Source organism: Narcine bancroftii, chromosome 6 (assembly GCF_036971445.1).
Source record: "Narcine bancroftii isolate sNarBan1 chromosome 6, sNarBan1.hap1, whole genome shotgun sequence".
Taxonomy (NCBI): domain Eukaryota; kingdom Metazoa; phylum Chordata; class Chondrichthyes; order Torpediniformes; family Narcinidae; genus Narcine; species Narcine bancroftii.
Window position 1 is genome coordinate 179393076 of NC_091474.1, and position 18034 is coordinate 179411109.

The 18034-nt window shown below is 38.6% G+C and overlaps 1 protein-coding gene across 2 annotated transcripts in view; it reads left to right on the forward strand.

The window, feature by feature from the left end:
* Positions 1-18034, forward strand: part of slc35f1 (solute carrier family 35 member F1) — a 312694-nt gene that overhangs the window by 246587 nt on the left and 48073 nt on the right. For both annotated transcript variants that reach the window (XM_069888288.1, XM_069888289.1), the window contains exons 6-7: positions 6985-7037; positions 15961-16115. In XM_069888288.1, the coding sequence (XP_069744389.1) occupies positions 6985-7037; positions 15961-16115 (208 nt within the window). The remainder of the gene's footprint in view (positions 1-6984; positions 7038-15960; positions 16116-18034) is intronic.

Here is an 18034-nt window from a genome sequence, read left to right on the forward strand (position 1 = left end):
TCTTGGCTTCAGGGTAATGACTGGGGTAGGATTTAATGAAACAGCAAATACAATGTAGAAATAAAGGAAAGCTGTCCAACATAACTGCTGGTTTTGTATGTTCCTGTGATTAAGATCGAGTTGGCAATCTTCTCGAGTAACACAACAGATAGAATGGATAAGGTATTTGAGAAACAGACCAGTGGCCATTAATCCATGCTGCATCAATAAAATGGTTCTTAAACAAGAGAAATGGAATATACCCCTTGATTTTTTAAAAATAACAAGCTCAGCAAGCCATTTTTTAAACAATTATTCTTCTTTCCTATTCCCATGCAAGACAATGATGGATGAGAGCCTTCAGAGACTGAATTATATCTTTAAAGTTCTGTAATAGTATATGATGCAAAATGGATTTTCATTAAATTTTATTTAATTTGTATGAAAATAGAGCATATTGTAAGTACTTTAAACTAAATTTTTCATGATGACTATGTATATAATGACCTTTGAAAATCTGGACCTAAAGTTATTAAGTTTCTACTGCCAATACTTTAATACTTGTCTGAGGCAGTGAGAATTGCTCTGGGAGCTGTACATCTGTGTGAACCAACAACTAATGCTCCAAAATGCATTAATTTAACCCAGACTTAGCCCAAAGTACGAGATTAGCAAGAAAGAACAACAAAATACATCAGCATTTTAGATAGTAATGAAAATGGATAGAAGTGGAAATTTAATTGTCAAGTCATACTGTCTGCATAAGTGGAGAACCTGCCAGTTAGTTCCTAGCATGAATGTGTTAACACTGATGTGTTAACATTTTGCCTGTTCCTGGGAAAATAAGGCCCTCTCAGTATTAATAGTTGGTTGTTGTTTAAATTCCAAGACCCAATTTATTGCCCGCAGTAGACAAACAGATAGCAAAAATTAGGGAGTTGGGAAGTTACTCACTAACACAAAGCTAGAGGCAGGATTGAGTTCATAAATATTGAAGAGGATTTTGGTCAGGGATTTTTTTTTATATATGGAACCCAGTACGATACTAACAACCAATATAAATCAACACTGAGATAGCACTCTACTATTAAATAATGAGAGGAAAAATCATTTTGGCTGACTTCTCCTTTCTTTATATAGTGGAAAATCCCAAAGGAACTATTGTTCTTCCAGTTCTTGCCTGCCACATCTGTCATTTTCCCTGTAAATATCTTGAGGTGTATGGGATGTTTGATCAAATGTGGGTGGTAGTTTTTATAGTGAGTGGTAGATTATAAGAATACTTCATATGTTATGTGATGCATTTGTGCTTTTGCAATACAGAATCCCCACTTATTCTTGACAGCTAGTCTTGCTTTGATGGTTTTCAACAATTTTATTTTACATTTCTGGCAGATAGCAGATCTATTCCTCCTTGCTTTGCTGCCCCAGAGGATGACGACAACATTGTACTTTGATAGGTCTCTGAAGGAATTCAGTTGTCCTGGTGCCAAGTTGGATATTGACCAAGTGCAGGCAACTGGGATTAGCTCAAATGGGCACCATGAATGAGTTGGGCCAAAGGGTCTGTTTCCATGCTGTATGACTTGATGACATAGTCCGAAGTAAATTAATGAATCAATGACTTGAGGGTTCTTCCTACGGTAGAGCCCATTGAGCAGCAGAAGAAACATGGAAAACAGCTGACGGAACTTGGGCAAGAAATCTGAATATATCCTATCTGAATCAAGACAAAGGAATTTAGATTTTGTCTATTCATTCTTTTGGATAAGGGCAGTGCTTCTTAACCTTTTTCTTTTCACTTACATACCACTTTAAGTAATCCCTATGCCATAGGTATTAGTAAGGGATTGCTTAAAGTGGTATGTGGGTGGAAAGAAAAAGTTTGATAATCATTGTTTTAATCATACCTAATTGACTCATTATTTGCATGATTTTATACAACTCCAAAGGAAATGGACCAATGACAATTTTTCTCAAGCAAAATATTTCAGTAACAATTGGGTCTAGAGCAGTGATTCTCAATCTTCCCTTCCCAATCACGTATCATCTTAAGCAATTCTTTACTAATCACAGAGCACCAATGGCATAGGGATTACTTAAAAGTGATATCTGAGTGGAAAGAAAAAGGTTGAGAATGACTAGGATTAGGGTGTCATTGAGAGGCACTATCCATCTCTAGAGATTGTTCGGAATGCAGTTGTCATCCACCACCTTGAACTACTTCAGTCCTTCTTTTGAAGATACTCCTACAGTTCTGATGGCAAGAGAGTTCATGGATTTAGACCCAGCAGTGATGGATGACCAATGATATTTTACAAAGTCATGATCATGTGTGATTTAGAGGGAACCAGGTTGAATATTCTGAAGCACTTAAAACCTATGTTCCTTTTCATGGTAGAAGGAATAGGTATGAGAGGTGCTATTAGAGAAAGTTAAGCAATACATTTTGCAGATTGTGCCACTGCCCACAGTACACTGGGGAACAGGTTCCAATCAAGCAAATTTTATTTGTGGATACTATGGACCTCATCATTAATCAAGGGAAGTCAAGAGTATTCTATCACACCAAACTTGTCTTGGTAATGATGGAAAGATTTTGTGATGTCAGGAGGTAAGTCATTTGTTGAAGGATAGCTAACTTCTTACCATTTTTTGTTCGGGTGGTATGGTAGCTCAACATTTGAGTTACCGGACGAGCAATGCAGAGGCCTGAATTAATCATTCGGGGCACATATTCAAGTCCCACCAGGATAAATTCAGTCAATCATCTGAAATTTGGTAAAAGAAAGGAGAAGTCAGAAGTGAAAAAAAAATAAGGTAAATCATCTACTTGCTCTTCTGGCTGAAGATGTTTGCAAACTAAGTCTTATCTTTAACACTCATACTAGGCCCTGCCATCGATGCAGGTGGGGTTGTTTAGCCTGGTGATATATATTATTTGCAACAAATAGTTTGTTGGAAATGTCTTCAATGTGTGAATCTGTGTTTATGGTCAGATTTGGCAAATGTTCCAATGTTGTGACAATTTGAGTTTACCCTATTGGAGGACACATTAGATATTTTGGGCATGTATGTTAAGTTCCCTATACTTCCAAATATCCCATCTACCTGGATGAAATCTGGAATTACAAATACGCTGAACACTAAATAAATCCTGGGTACTGTGTTTCAATTTAGTCATGTAACTGCTTTCTTTATTGGCTCCAATAGCCACTATAAAAACCTCAGAAGTCCATGAATGGTTAAAAGTGTTGATTCCACAAGATACATAACTGTGTTGATGAAGAAGGAATAAAAAGAATGTGGAACATTGCTGTTACTGAGACCAGTGTCTTCATCCGATAGAACACTCCCAGGACCAGAATACTGAATACAATTCCAGTACTATCTACAAATTTGCTAATGACACCATAGTTGTCGGCAGAATCACAAACAGCAATGAGGAAGCGAACAGGAGGGAGATAGATCAGCTCGTTGATTGGTGTAACGACAACAATCTTGCGCTCATTGTAAGCAAAATCAAGGAGATGATTGTGAACTTCAGGAGGAAGTCAAGGGAACACAACTCAGTTCTCATTGAAGGCTCATTAGTGGAGAAGGTCAAGAACATCAAATTCTTGGGTGTCAACATCTCTGAGGATCTGTCCTGGAGCCTCCATGTTGATGCAATCATGAAGAAGGCTTTCCAGCGGCTATACTTTATGAGGTGTTTGAGGAGATTAGGTATGTCATGGAAGACTCTCGAAAACTTCTACAGGGGTACCGTGGAGACATTCTGGCTGGTTGCACCACTGTCTGGTATAAACTTGCCAACTCTCAGGACAAGAAAAAAATCTCCAGATGGTTGTTAACTTGGCCTGAGATATCACAGGCACCAGACTTCACTCCATTGAGGACATCTACATGAAGCAGTGTCTTAAAAAAAAAACAGTCTTTGTCTTCAAAGACCTCCTCTCCCCAGGCCACGCTCTCTTCACTCTGCTACCATCGGGGAAAAGGTACAGAGCCTAAAGACGAGCACTAAATGGCACAAGGACAGCTTTCTCCCCACTGCCATCAGATTCCTGAATAATCAATGAACCAACACACTGCCTTACTTTGTCATGCACTATTTTAAATAAAAATGTTGTAAGGTGGTGCATATGAATGCTTGCACTATGATGCTGTCACAAAGCATCGAATTTTATGACTTGTTCATGACAGTTAATTATAATTCTGACTCTGGACACTCCCAGGACACTTTGTTTGTGGCTGGCCTAGCTTCTGGTTGCTTTAGAAGTATTTACAAAGAAAACAATATTCTTGTAATTTTGTATTATCCAGCATTTGTTTAAGAACACCCTAGAGAAGTTTACAGCCAAGCTAGTCACTCGTAGTTCAGGGAATCTGGTAATCAATAGCACACAGCAATTGCATTGCGGTAATGAGCAGATAATCGGTATTTTCAAAAAATGTTGATTGGAGAATAAATATTATCCAGGATAACTCTCCTATTGTTCAAAATTGAAAACATGCTTTGCAATCATTTACATCCCCTTGGCAGTTGAATCGACAACCTCCTGTCGCGGAGATGAGTCTTACTTGCTGAGCACTAGCTGATACCAGTTCAGGTTGTTAGAACATTATGCTTCATGAGGCTCAATGCCCAAATCTTGATATCTATATCCAGCTCATATTTAACACCTTTAAAAATCTAAATTTGCTTCTGGATGTGCACAAAAAAAATGTTTTTTTTAACCTACTGAAACATATAATGATGATTACATTTGTATTTGCATTCTATTACGCAGAACTTCCGATGTAGACTAAGTATCTAATCACGTTGATCAGATTACTGTTGAGAAGTAGCTTTCTTCCACACAGACATCAGATGTTTCTGATTACCAAGTTATGAGGCTAGCACAAAATAGCCTTGTGCAGTTCATAGGTTGATAAATCACTGATCCTCATGGCACTTTAAGGGAAAATTGACTGATATACATACTTGATCAGCTGTCTCTTGAAAAATATATTTAAAAAAATTATTGTAAATGTATTATTTATACAATTATTCATTGAATAAAGGGGTTTAATAAGCAACAAACTCTTGCCCATTATAATTGCATTGCTTTTATTTAAACTAGAAATATTATGTTCATTCAACATTAAACTTTGCAGAAAAAATTACATCTTGAGACTGTATTTATGCTTGAGTCAGTAATGGGCATGACTCCTCTCTTCACATTTGATCTCTTCCAAAAATGCGAGCAAAATTGATTTATCTAATGTGCCCATAATCTCATGAGGGAATACATGTACTGGGCAATTGCAGTGATTGCAAGGAGGGAAATAATAAAATGCTGCTGACTGCCCTTGGAACATCTTGGAGTTTTTCTGTCATCAATTCTTTAGTATGTCATTAATTCTTTCAAACACAATTACAAAATTCAAGGATAGAAAATAAAGATAATCAAAATGGATCTGTCCCTATTAATGGCGCTGAAGGGGAAACAGTAGATTTCTTCAAGTACTTAGGAATAAGTTCATCTAGTGACCTGATCTAGGACAAGCATATTGAGGTGACATTTATGAAAATGCACCGACTCCTCCATCTTCTCAGAAGAAATTTGGTACATTCCCCTTGTGCCTCAAAGACCTCTTCAAGCGCAGCATTGAAAGCATGCATGATATGCTTTAAAGTGTGATATGGAAACTGCTCTGTTCAAGATTGGGAAAAGCTACAGAAGGTAGTGAATGCAGCTCAGAACATTAACAGAAACTTCCCTTCCCTCCATTGACTCCATCCACATCTCCCGCTGCCTAGAAAAAGCAGCCACTATATTGAAAGACCCATTGCACCCCAGACACACCTCTCTTCTCCCACCTCCCATTGAACAGTGTCCATGTACACTGCTAAAAGACGTTCTTCCCCACAGACATAAGGCTTGTGAATGAACTCCACAACAGTGCTATCATGCTGCCCTTGGTGCTAATTGATATTTCTTTTCATTGCAATCCTATACTCTACAAATTATGTTCTTTACATAGCTGTATGAATGTTAGAGATAACCTGTTAGTCTGAATGAAGAAGACTCCTTTCTCATGGTACTAAGTATAATATGACAAATAAATTTACAATTAAAACTTATTGGAATAACACAGCTATAGGTGTAAGTAAAACACATTTGGACCCTTTAGCTGTGCTCATTTTCACTGATGCTGGTGACTTGATTACGGTTTAAATGCTTCATAGTGTTATAGACAGTTGGCCTAGCATAAATTCTGGTGCCTTAATGAGACTTGCATTTAGTTTGTGCTCAGGCTCTGAGTTCTTGTTCAATGTTGAGCTCAGTGAACAATTATTGATCCCCATGCCTCTCAATATCAATTGTTCATACAATGCCTTTTAACCATACATTCTGTTAGAATCCTCTCAGTCTCTATGGGGGAAAAAAAGGAAATAGTTTTTCTCTACAAAGTAACACGTTTCCAGATGACTTCAACACCAGATCTGCAAAATACCAAGAGAATCAGTGTAACCTCTTTTCTATATAAAAAAAGCGCAATGGCAAGTCTGCCTGCCTTAATGAAGATTTTTAAAACTGATATACAATCCAGATCCCTTAATAACTTTATTATTTCTTGAAAATTGTCATGCTATTTTTGAGACATTATTATAAGCTTATTAATCAGGAAATTATTGGCAGAACCTTAAACAATGTGCTTTCTATAAGTATAGCAAAATTATTTATTTAAAGCGTTCTGAAGCAATTCTACTGTTTATTACAGTTGAGATCAGAATCATGTGTCTGTTAAATGTTGGATAATATGTCACGTGTATTTAATTACCATAAGTGCTGATGTTGAATGATGCTTGAATAAAACCAATTAAGTACCACTCATAGAATTATTTGTTGAATGTTTATGGAGCTGAATTACTTTTCTAGGGGGAGATGTGAGGCAATTACTCTATTGACTGAAGTGCAAAAGAAATGAATCATTTTAACTTTATTTTTATTGCAGGGCTATCATAGAACATAAGGAACTGTTAAAGGTACCGTGGGATTGGCAGATAGGTGAGAATTTATTTTTATCCTCTATTCATTTTTATGCCTTGGCTTTTAAATTATGTCTAAGAAAGATTTATATGTCAGAGGACATGATGAGATGTGTACTCTCGTCCTTCTCCTCTCCCCTTCTGATCCCTACAAATAAAAATAATGTATATATTCACATGACAAAGTAACAAATATATACCCAAATGCAAACTTCCAACAAAATCACAATTGCTGAAATATGACTGAAACTATGTTGGTGTTTTTAAATATGGCTGCATTTAGCCCTAATGTTCATTTGAAAACCCTAAAGCAGGGGTTAGCAAAGTGGTCTATATTAACCCCTGGGGGTCGATGGGACTATCCAAGGGGTCGATAAAGGTCTAGGCTATAGAGAAATATGTAATTAATAGCATTTATTTATTTATTTTACATGCTTGGGTGTCAATGAGAGATCAAGGATTCCACGAAGAGGTCGATGGTTTAAAAAATTTGCTGTCCCCTGCCCTAAAGAAACAAAATGGACTAAAACTCAGATGGAAATAGAGGCCTCATGTACCTTGTGACTAATTTTTTTTCACCTACCTGAGACTTTACTGTGCAACTTTTAGAGAAGGTTGTAAGCTCTTAAAGGTGTTCTTTCCAATGCAGCAACATGCTGTCCTGAAAGAAATGGAGTATGTAGAAGAGAGGTAGACATCCTCCACATTCATTGAGTAATCCCTGGGGTGAATAGGTGGGTTTAAAAAGGGATTGGAGGCAGTAGAGTCTGGGAGGAGTTGACCTCAATAGACTGTTTCAGGAGGAAGAATTCTCATGCAACATAGCAACCCTGAAAGGCGTTTCATGATTTCAGAAGATAAATCAAGGTGATCCATGGAAATTACTGTTCACACTTCATGTGTAGGTCCACACAAGATCTTTTACTTATGCAGACTTGAGCTCTTTAAACAAGTGCCATTCATGGGGTGATATGGCTGTGTTATCGCAAGACATTAAATGGGAGCATAGCATAAATGAAGCAGAACAAATTCAATCCAGATGGCTCGATCCTGCACAATATGAGGGAATTTGATGCCTCATCATTCCTCTTCAGTTGAATATTCATGGATTATGTTGGTGTTAAGGTTTGGAATATGCATTGCAAATTTTAAAGATTTCTTATGAGAATTCTCTTTCGTGCTTCTCAGGGACCAAAGCTTTCCTCCACTACTTAGCAGGGAACTGAGCTACAGAAAATGACCCGAGACATGATCTGCATGCCTTCTTCTCCTCCTATACTGTCTCATGGGTCCTGGGCTATGGGACTCCTTGTTTTTTTTCGGGCCATATCTGCTGACTTCCTTGCAATGACCTACATTGTGCAATAGTGTGCCTCATGCAACACCTGCTGGTGGTGTTCCCATGTTTGCCTGACACAAAATACAGGGCAGTCCCAGTACAATGCAAGAAGTGTCAATGTGGAAATCTCATCTTGAAGAGATCATTGATTTTTATTGCAGTCCTGGTACTTATGTGCTTCCATTGTATCTATGGCCAGCTCAGTGATGTGAGGAGCCACAAAATTAGAGAACAGCTCTCGCGTATCAGGATTAATCTTTTTCGACAGAGCTAACTCTAAAAATGGTCAGCATTGCAAATCCTCCTCAGATAAAGTTGATTTTTCTTCAGAAAAATAGCATTCATTGTCAGGAAATTCTTCGATACCAGACTAATTCCTGGATGGCATGATTGGTGTCACTCGATAAACTAGGTTTGTATTCATTGGAATTTGGAAGATTGAGATAGAATCTCATTGAGACATATTAGAATTCAGGCAGGACTAGATATGATAGATACTATAAGAATGTTCCTAATGTTGGGGATGTCCAGAACAAAGAGTCACAGTCTAAGGATAAGGGCTAAACCATTCAGGCCTCAGATGAAGAGAAACCTCCTCACTCAGAAATTGTGACTTGTAGAACCCCCTACCAAATAAAGTTATTAAGGCCAGTTTGCTACATATATTCAAATGGATAAATGGATCACATGGTAGAGAAAGCAGATATAGAGTACTGAAGTTGTATGATCAGCCATGATCGTATTGCGATGGTGCAAGCTCTGAGGACTGAATAGACTTCTCCTGCACCTGTATACCATGATTTTTGTGATCCATAATGTTTAGACATTTCCTGTTTGTAAGATTATCTGGATTATTAAGGATAGCCCTTATAAGTTCCATCAATGCCACCTGGCATTAATGAAGAAGGCAGCAATGATAGCAAATCCCAGTATCCAATTTGCCATTTGTTCTTCATTGAAATCAATACAGAAATCATCTGTCTGTAAACACAGTGCAAGTATGATCCGTCTAGGGCAGTGGTGAGCTGCAAATTGGAGGATCTGACAGGCATCTGGTCAGCTCCCTGGAGTGACGGAGTTGGGTGTGGTCGTGGTCTTTGCTGCCGTGGAGAGACCAATGCAGGTATGAAAGTTCATTTGAAGGTTTTTCTGCAAAATGACACACATCTCAATGATAGCCTTGAAAGACATTGCTCATTGAAGAGATTTAAGCTGGCTGTATGGTGTCTGAAGTCTTCTAGAGAGCATACTCTTTGTAAATCACATATTTTTCTCCTGTCCCAGATCTCTGACATTCCCTAATGTTAATAGAGCTACCGCCATCATGATGCCTTCCGTAATAAGAACAACCAGGCGGTGTCAATACTGAGGCACTTATTGAATTCTGATTTGTGCAAGATGTTTGGGGCTCGACATCATTTTGGAAGTTACTCATTCAAGTCTTCTGATGCCAGCAGAGTCACTTTTGAATAGAAAAGCAAAGCACTTATGCAATGTGCTCTTAGTTCTACTAATATTTCTTAACAATCATTGTGTGAAGCCCCTGTTTCAAAGTTAAGTCCAAATAGAAATGTGCATCATGCAAATTATAATGCACCTTTTGTGGGGCAAATGTCAAGCATAGTTTTGTGAATAGCACATGTCAGTACCCAGTCCAATTTTTAATCTGGTCTAATGCAACTTTGCATGGAAATGATGTTGTTATCAATTATTTGTGGGGTCTTAAATAACTCAATGCTAGGCTCCCTCTCTGACAGGGGAGCCTAGAGTCATGGATTGCAATCTCATTATATGGGGTGGGCCATTTAGACTGAAGTAAGACATTCATCCTCATTGTAGTAGTTGGTGAACCTTTAGAATTCTCTTATTGGTGATCTATGAAGAGCCAGTGACTGATTTAGTTCAGAGGATCTTTGGATGGTGGCACGGTTGGCATGGCGGATAGTGCAATGCTGTCAGCAATTGGGTCCAGTGTTCGGATCCTACACTGCATGTAAGGAGTTTGTACATTCTCCCTGTGTCTGCGTGGATATTCCCTGGGGGCTCCAGTTTCCTCTCTCCCTTCAAAACATACCAGGGGTTTAATTGGGTGGCTTAGGCTTGTGGGCCGAATTGGTCTGTTACCATGCTGTTTGTCTAAAATATTTTAAAAATAGTGCTGAAAATGGAGCTGAGAACCATAGAACACTACAGCACAGAAAACAAGGCATTTGGCCCTTCTAGTCTGTACCAAAACATTATTTCACTAGTCTCACTAACCTGTACCCATTCCATAAACCTCCAGGATTCTCCCATTCCATATGATAAATTCTATCCAATTTATTCTTAAAACTTAAGAGTCAGTCCACATTAGATGGCAGCTCGGTCCACACTTCCACCACTATCTGAGTGAAGAGGTTCCTCCTAATGTTTCCCCTAAACCTTTCCCCTATCACCCTAAAGCCATGTCCTCTTGTATTTATCTCTCCTAATCTAAGTGAAAAGAGCCTACTCGCATTTACTCTGTGTATACCCCTCATAATTTAGTAAGCCTTTATTAAATCTCCCCTTATTCTTCTATGCTCCAAGGAATAAAGTCCTAACCTGTTTAATCTTTCCCTGTAATTCAACTCCTGACGATCCGAAAACATCCTCGTAAATCTTCTTAGCACTCTCTCAATCTTACTGATATCCTTCCTGTAGTTAGGCAACTAGAACTGCGCACAATACTCCAAATTTACTAATTATACACTAACTCACCATAACATGCCAACTCCTGTGCTCAATACATTGATTTATGAAGACCAAGATGCCAAAAGTTTTCTTTGCAACCCTGACAACCTATGATGCCACTTTCAGGGAATTATGAATCTGTACTTCATCTGAGGTAGAATATGAGTCAAGATCTTCAATAATGGAGCAGTGTCAGAGGGTCTTGTGTTTATCTGTAAATTGACACATTTGTACTTGTTCCATGTCAGAGAATAAAGAGTGAGTTCCGACCTGATGGCAGGAAAGTGGTGAGAAAGTAAAAAGATCTTATGGAGAAAGAAGTAAAGTTGCAGTTGAGTACATCATCACTTATAAAATTATGAAATGAATTCAACATTGCTCATGCAGGTTGAATTATGTAGCAATTACAAGAAAGGTGTAGGTCCACCCTGAAGGCTAATATTCTAAGTTCTAATAATATCTTGCAATAAGAGCAAAAAAAACTTTTTTTAAAAATCCGAGAGTGAGTCACAAAATTTGTCAAAAAATAAGATTTTTAAAATATTTTTGAACTTAAGAAAAGAAATAAAATATATAATTGTTCATTCTTAATGTTCATATCCTCAATGAATTGCAGTTGAATCATATTATCTTTGAAATTAATTTTCCTGACTGCTCAACCTGAAAACACTATGAACCTTTTAACTGTAATTGTTAACTTATTAACAAACAAGATGAAATGTATTTTTAAAAATTTTGTTCTTAAATTAGTACAGAGTTGAATTAATTCAATGTGTCATGAGTAGTGACTCAAACCATAAAAAATGCAGCAGCGGATTAACCATAAGGCCGAGCAGGAGCAGGAACATTGGGCTTCCCCCAGGAGCAGGGATGTTGGGCTCCTGGCAGGAATGGGTCATTGGGGTCCCGGCATCAGCAGGAGCAAGAGCAGGAGCGTGGACCTCAGGCTCTTGACGAAAGCAGGGATCTCAGGCTCTACAATTCTTTTGACACCAAATGTTCAGTCGACCCTGGCCTTGATTGACCCCCTTTCAACCCCCTAGCAATTTTTGACCCCTCAGGGGTCAATACTGACCACTTTGAAGACTCCTAATATAAGTTATTTAATGTAACTTAATGTCACTTTATTCTAATCAACGAATAGTGTGACATGGGGGCAATGACAGGGGCCTAGGAAGTAATTTATTCGCCACTGTAAAAATGGCAATATTTTGACACCTGGTGTAGAGCACTTTTAGCACAACATGTAACATCGTTTTGTCTGATTGTTTATGTACAATCGGATGATAATAAACTTGAACTTGAATAAATTACAGCAGAGTTTAAGATGCAGCCGTAACTATATCCCATGTTTTCACGAATAACTGAAGGTTAATTTCAGCTCTGATTTATTTCAATAAGTTGATTTTCCCTTAATTTTATTTATTAATTGTCATTTGTGTCTAAACTGCAAAAATATTGTTTATGTCCTTGCAATATTTTTCCAAGACAAGCGATTGAAAGTAAACAGGTTAAATCTGGGTTAAGTCATATTGATGTGGTGTTGTTAAAAGAATTAAGATGTAACGGTAGGGATTAATTTTACATTCCCTCTTCCAATATTTACATGAAAATAACACATACCTTTTGTGCTATCAATGCCCTTGAACAAAATCAGTAAGATAAGATCATGAATGAGGCTTGGCAATGCAATGGATTCTGCCAGACTGTCACATCATCAAGGTAACACAATAGTTAATGGAATAAAATATTCAGTGACTATCCTCATATCCAACAGCTGTTTTCAGTAATTCTACAAGTCAAATTGATGTAAGTACAACTCAGTTTGACATTGAATTTATTATTTCACGCAAAAACATATGAACTATATCACCTTCTCTGACAGTTGCCAAAAATATGCTGAGTTTAGATGCTTATGAGGTGATTGATGAACCCAAGGGATCAGAGTGTTGTAATACAGTACACTGGTACATTAATACCATGTATTTCAGAAAGGCAGCATGCAAGATCATTCCATACTTGCAATGTGAAAAACATTCCATTCTCAGGAGGAAATATCATATTGCAAGCCAGTCGAGACTTCAGTAGGGCAACAACACAAAATGCTGGAGGACTTGGATGGGTCAGGCAGCATCCTTGAAAGGCAATAGGCAGTTAAGATTTCAGTCCAAAGTGTTGACTATCTATTGCCTACCACAGAGACTGCCTGACCTGCTGAATTCCTCCAGTATTTTGTGTGTTGATTTAGTATTCTAGCATCTGCAATCTTTCTTGTTTGCCCTGAGTCTTTGAGAAACACATAAGGGCAGGACACAAGCTAAACTGGCAAATAAATGGAGGAATATTGTTTGTCTGCCTTCTAGTACCTCAGGAAGGGAATATGTAGTTAAGGGAGGTGAATAGAAGAGTAAAATCTGTTAATAAATTTGCTGCATTTGGAACATAACTTTTCTTCTCAGTAATTCAACAGCAAAAGCTTAAGAGGGGAATATTAAATTATACCCTGATTTATTCATTTGTTTGGGATACGGCGGTCCTATTTCACTGGATTAGAGCTTATAACCCAAAGCCATATGTACTGTCCAGTACCATACTGATTTGGGAAACCTTTGGGCATTAAGGGATATGGGGAAAAGGAAGGGGGAGGGAGGGTGGAGGTGAGCCCATCATCAGATCAGCCATGATCTCATTGAATGGCAGAGCAGTCTCAACCAGCCACTGCTATTTCTTTTGTTATGTTCTATTGCTGTGTTTGGCTTAGTGTTTGGCTTTCCAAATAACCATTTAAAATTAAGAAGAAACTGAACAGAGAAAGCTCTGAACATGCCTCTCATAATTTGTATGGCGATCCTAATGAGAGGCCAAACAGAAAATAACTTGTGTCAACAAAATGATGGTTTTTCTCTGATGTGGACCAGTCAGTGCCCCTTCTGGCTCCAAGCATTGTCACTGGTCAGTCCAACCCTCACTCACTCATTGTTCGTTGTGCCTGCTCATTCCTGAGAGCTGGTCCTGGTACCTTAATTAGCCCAAACTGGTCCAGTAGGATGTGCTGAAGAGGTCTGCAGGATGTTGAATGTGCTATTGTTGATCTCTTGAACTAAAATCGATAAAGTTAGGAAAGAACGAGAAAGCATCAAAAATCTGAAAGAGAAAACAGGGTAGTACTTTATGTAAATTTGTGTAATGGGTTCTACCCTTAACTCCTCTTCTGTACTTCTAATGCCTTTTATACCAATATGCCAACTCCATAGGAGGACGGGAACTATAAAATGTCTTTAAATCTGAACTGGAACAAACATCACTTAGAGACTAGTAAATATTCATCTTGTTTCACATTATTTGCCCAACAAACAAAATACTGATGATGTAAAAATTTTGAGGCTCATGAGTACTTCACTTCTGAGTAATTTCACTTAACAAAATTAAAAATTATTGTTACAATAAAAATATTTTCAGTTTTCTTTTAAAATCATTTTGCCCAATGGCACAGTCTTACTTTCAATCTTCCTTTAAAATTCTTCAACCCTGTAATGGAAGGGCAAGAATAAATTTACACATTCATCCTATTTTGTTATCCGTTGTGAAATAAATAAATATGTAAAGTACATACTTACCTCCCATCTGTTCTGGTGTTTTCCCTGTAGAAGAAACCATTTGTGAAAAGTACAGTGTCAGCTGTCAGTTATTCAGTTGAATTAGATCATGACTTTGGGCATGGTGGCGCTACCACAGCAGTTGTAATGGCAGCGCTGCCATTTGTGTGAACCCACAGAGAGTGAGGGAGTGGAGATGCAGCGCTCCCCTGGGGTCCAGTCAACTGCCATCAGCTCCGCACAGGCTTTGAACAGCCCATCGAGAGAGCCGATGGTGGTTTTAGTTGAAATCCCGCAACTGCAGGTCTGCGTCCAAGATGGTGGTGCCTATTAATTGGGAGTAGCCATGAGGGGCTGCAGATTCTGGGGAAGTGGAGGACTGGAGCAGGGCACCAGAGGATGGGAAGATCATGCACTGTCTGAGAGGAAGAAGTGGAGGAGATAACCCGCATGGATGGTGACCATGGCGACAAACCAGTGAGGGGCTCTGTGGCTGAAGGACCAATGCATGCAGCGGGCTGCTGGTGACTGAGATGAGGAACCCATGGAAGCTGTGGGCTGCTGGAGACTGCTCTTGGGAGACTTGTGTCAGGCTGCAGACTGCTGGAAACTGGCTTGAACTGGCTACAAGGGAACCAGGTATCAGAACCGGGATGCGAGGAGGTGCTGGAGGGTCCCTGACCGTGTTGGAGGTTCAGATCTGGAGCTCATGTTACCAATGATTTGGACTGGACTCTGGTTACAGGGGCTGTGGAAGCACTGGAGGCAAATCTACGGGCGCACGGTGACTCTGATTGGCCGTGGGGGGGGGAGGGGGGGAACGGACTCTCTTTTGTTTCTCTCTGAAAGTCTGACTCTAAGTCTGACTGTAAGAAGCACTTAGGTAATTCCTGCTGGTGGCAAATCTGACTGTCTTGCAAGGATATAATAAAACAAGAAATATTAGGGAGAGCAGTGTGATCCAAAAATGACTGAAAAATGAGTTATGGCATTAATTGAAGCATGAAAAATATAATTGAATACATTTTTAAGTGAATTCCTTCACTAAAACAAAAATAATTTCACTGAATTTTATAATCTATATTCCAGGCGAGGTCTTTATCTGTGGTGTTTTGCAGGCTACCCTTCTGCTTGATGATCATTCATACAGGAACCACTGATCCAGCAGTTTGACAATGGGTCACTGATAGGTTTTTGATGCTTTCAAAGCTTTTGAAACTGAACCAATTGTATTTCTTTTAATGCTTTAGGAAACAAGATATTAATGCCTTTTTTGTTCTCTTTCTTGTCCTCAGGGCTGCTCTATGTTGGCTTCAGTGCCTGTATGTTTGGTCTGTACAGCTTCATGCCCGTAGTCATGAAACGAAGCAGTGCCACAGCTGTCAACCTCTCCCTATTAACAGCAGATATTTACAGTCTGTTTTGTGGGTTATTCCTTTTCCACTACAAGGTAAGTTAATTAACCTTCATGAGTCATCAAACCCTAATATTTTGGGGGCATTATAAGGTTTAAACTGAAGTTTTACTAGAAAAGAGTTGAGTGAATTGTATGCCTGTTGGCTTGGCTGATAATAAAATAGAGAGACTATTTTTTCAGCTCAAAATTAAACGTTGGCATTCTGGCAGCTTTGTATTGCAACAGATTCCATTGTCTGAAGAGTTATTTTCTTTTCCTGCTGATATAATGTAAATTAATTCCTGTTGGAATTAACATTCTTAAGTTTGGTTATCAATGCCATCAATTTGAACATTCAGAGTCAAGTAATAAATTTAGGGGAAGGGAACCAAGCTCAGCCAAAGGACAGTGCAATTCCTTTGCCATTCCTTTTTTTGGGAAGAGTTAGAATGGTTTGCTGCTCCAAAATGCTCTTGAGTGACTTTAGCTACAAATTACCAATATTTGTGACATTGAGGAGAGTCATGTGAACATATTGAGAAAAATTTTCTTTGCTTACTCATACTAATTGTTCATCGACTAACCTCTGACATGTGTACTCACTTATGAACTTTAGCTTCCATTGAGGTAAATGGAACAAGATATATGGAAGTGAGCTTAACTATTGCCCAAAGTCCTTGTCTGCATTTAACTCCAATGATCATAGAAGAATTGTCCCCTTTTGTCTGAGTTCTTGCATGTATAAGACATTATATAATAGTCGGAGCCACTGTAGCTAGAACCTGTGAAACTGTAAATGAACTACAGCAAAATCTGCCCTTCCAAGTGAAAGGATATTTTTATGTCCTTTATGATCCACTGAAATTAGATGCTTCACAAGAGGAGAAAGAGGAAAAGTGAATTACCTGCTCTCACTCAATGGGATAAATACTGTTACCTTACCATCTCCACCTGACTTAATTTGTAAATCAGTCATAGGAAAATAAAGATCTATTATCTAGGCTTTTGGTTAATCTCAGGTGGCTGGTTTAAGAGTAGTTTTGATCCATAATTGGATCACCCTCCTTCATCATCAAAACTATAACAGATAATCCAGGATTAAATCCAGAATAATATCCAGATATGAATTCTGGTTGTGTTTATAGTGGACTTGTAGATCTTACCAGAATGTAATTTTCCAAGATTATTTTAGTGTTACTGTCTGCTGCAATCAAAGGGAGGTCTTGCTTTGTTCTGAGATGATGGTCAGTCCAAAAGATCCAATGAGCAGGTTCTTCCCACTTAATTGTATGAATTGGTCTGAGTGTTAGCAAAGTAGGCTAAAATTTCTTCATGGATTTATATTCTGTGTTAGGGTACATATGGCCATCTAGCACCCTGATGGTGGTAATGATGTGTAGAAATCACAGCTAGTCTTAACTTGGAGAGTTTTGCAGTCAGTCGGATTCCTTTGACAAGTATAGAAAAGTAAGAAAGGGGAGGTGCAAGGAGACCTGAGAGTCACGGTGCATCAGGCATTGAAGGCTGCAATGCAGGTGCAGCAGGTGGCGAAGAAACCAAACAGCCTTTATTGTGAGAGGTTTCAAGTATAGAAGCAGAAAGGTTTTACTGCTGTTGCATGGGGCCTTGCTGAGACCACATCTTGAGCATTGTGCGCAGTTATGGTCTCCTAATCTGAGGAATGACATTGTTGGTTCAAGGTCAAGTTTATTGTCATCTGATTGAATATATAAATGTACAACCTGGTGAAACATCATATCTCTGGACTATAGAACACACACCACACAACCAAAATAAATAAATATAAAATGAATGTACAGGTTACTAGGATTATTCAATATTCTCACCGCCTGCAGGAAGAAGCTGTGTCCTGCTTTTTATGCTCCTGTACATCTTCCTTGAAGGTAGTGCCTCAAAGATACTGAAGGCTAGATGGTAAGGACCTCAATGATTCTCTGAGCCCTCTTAATCCA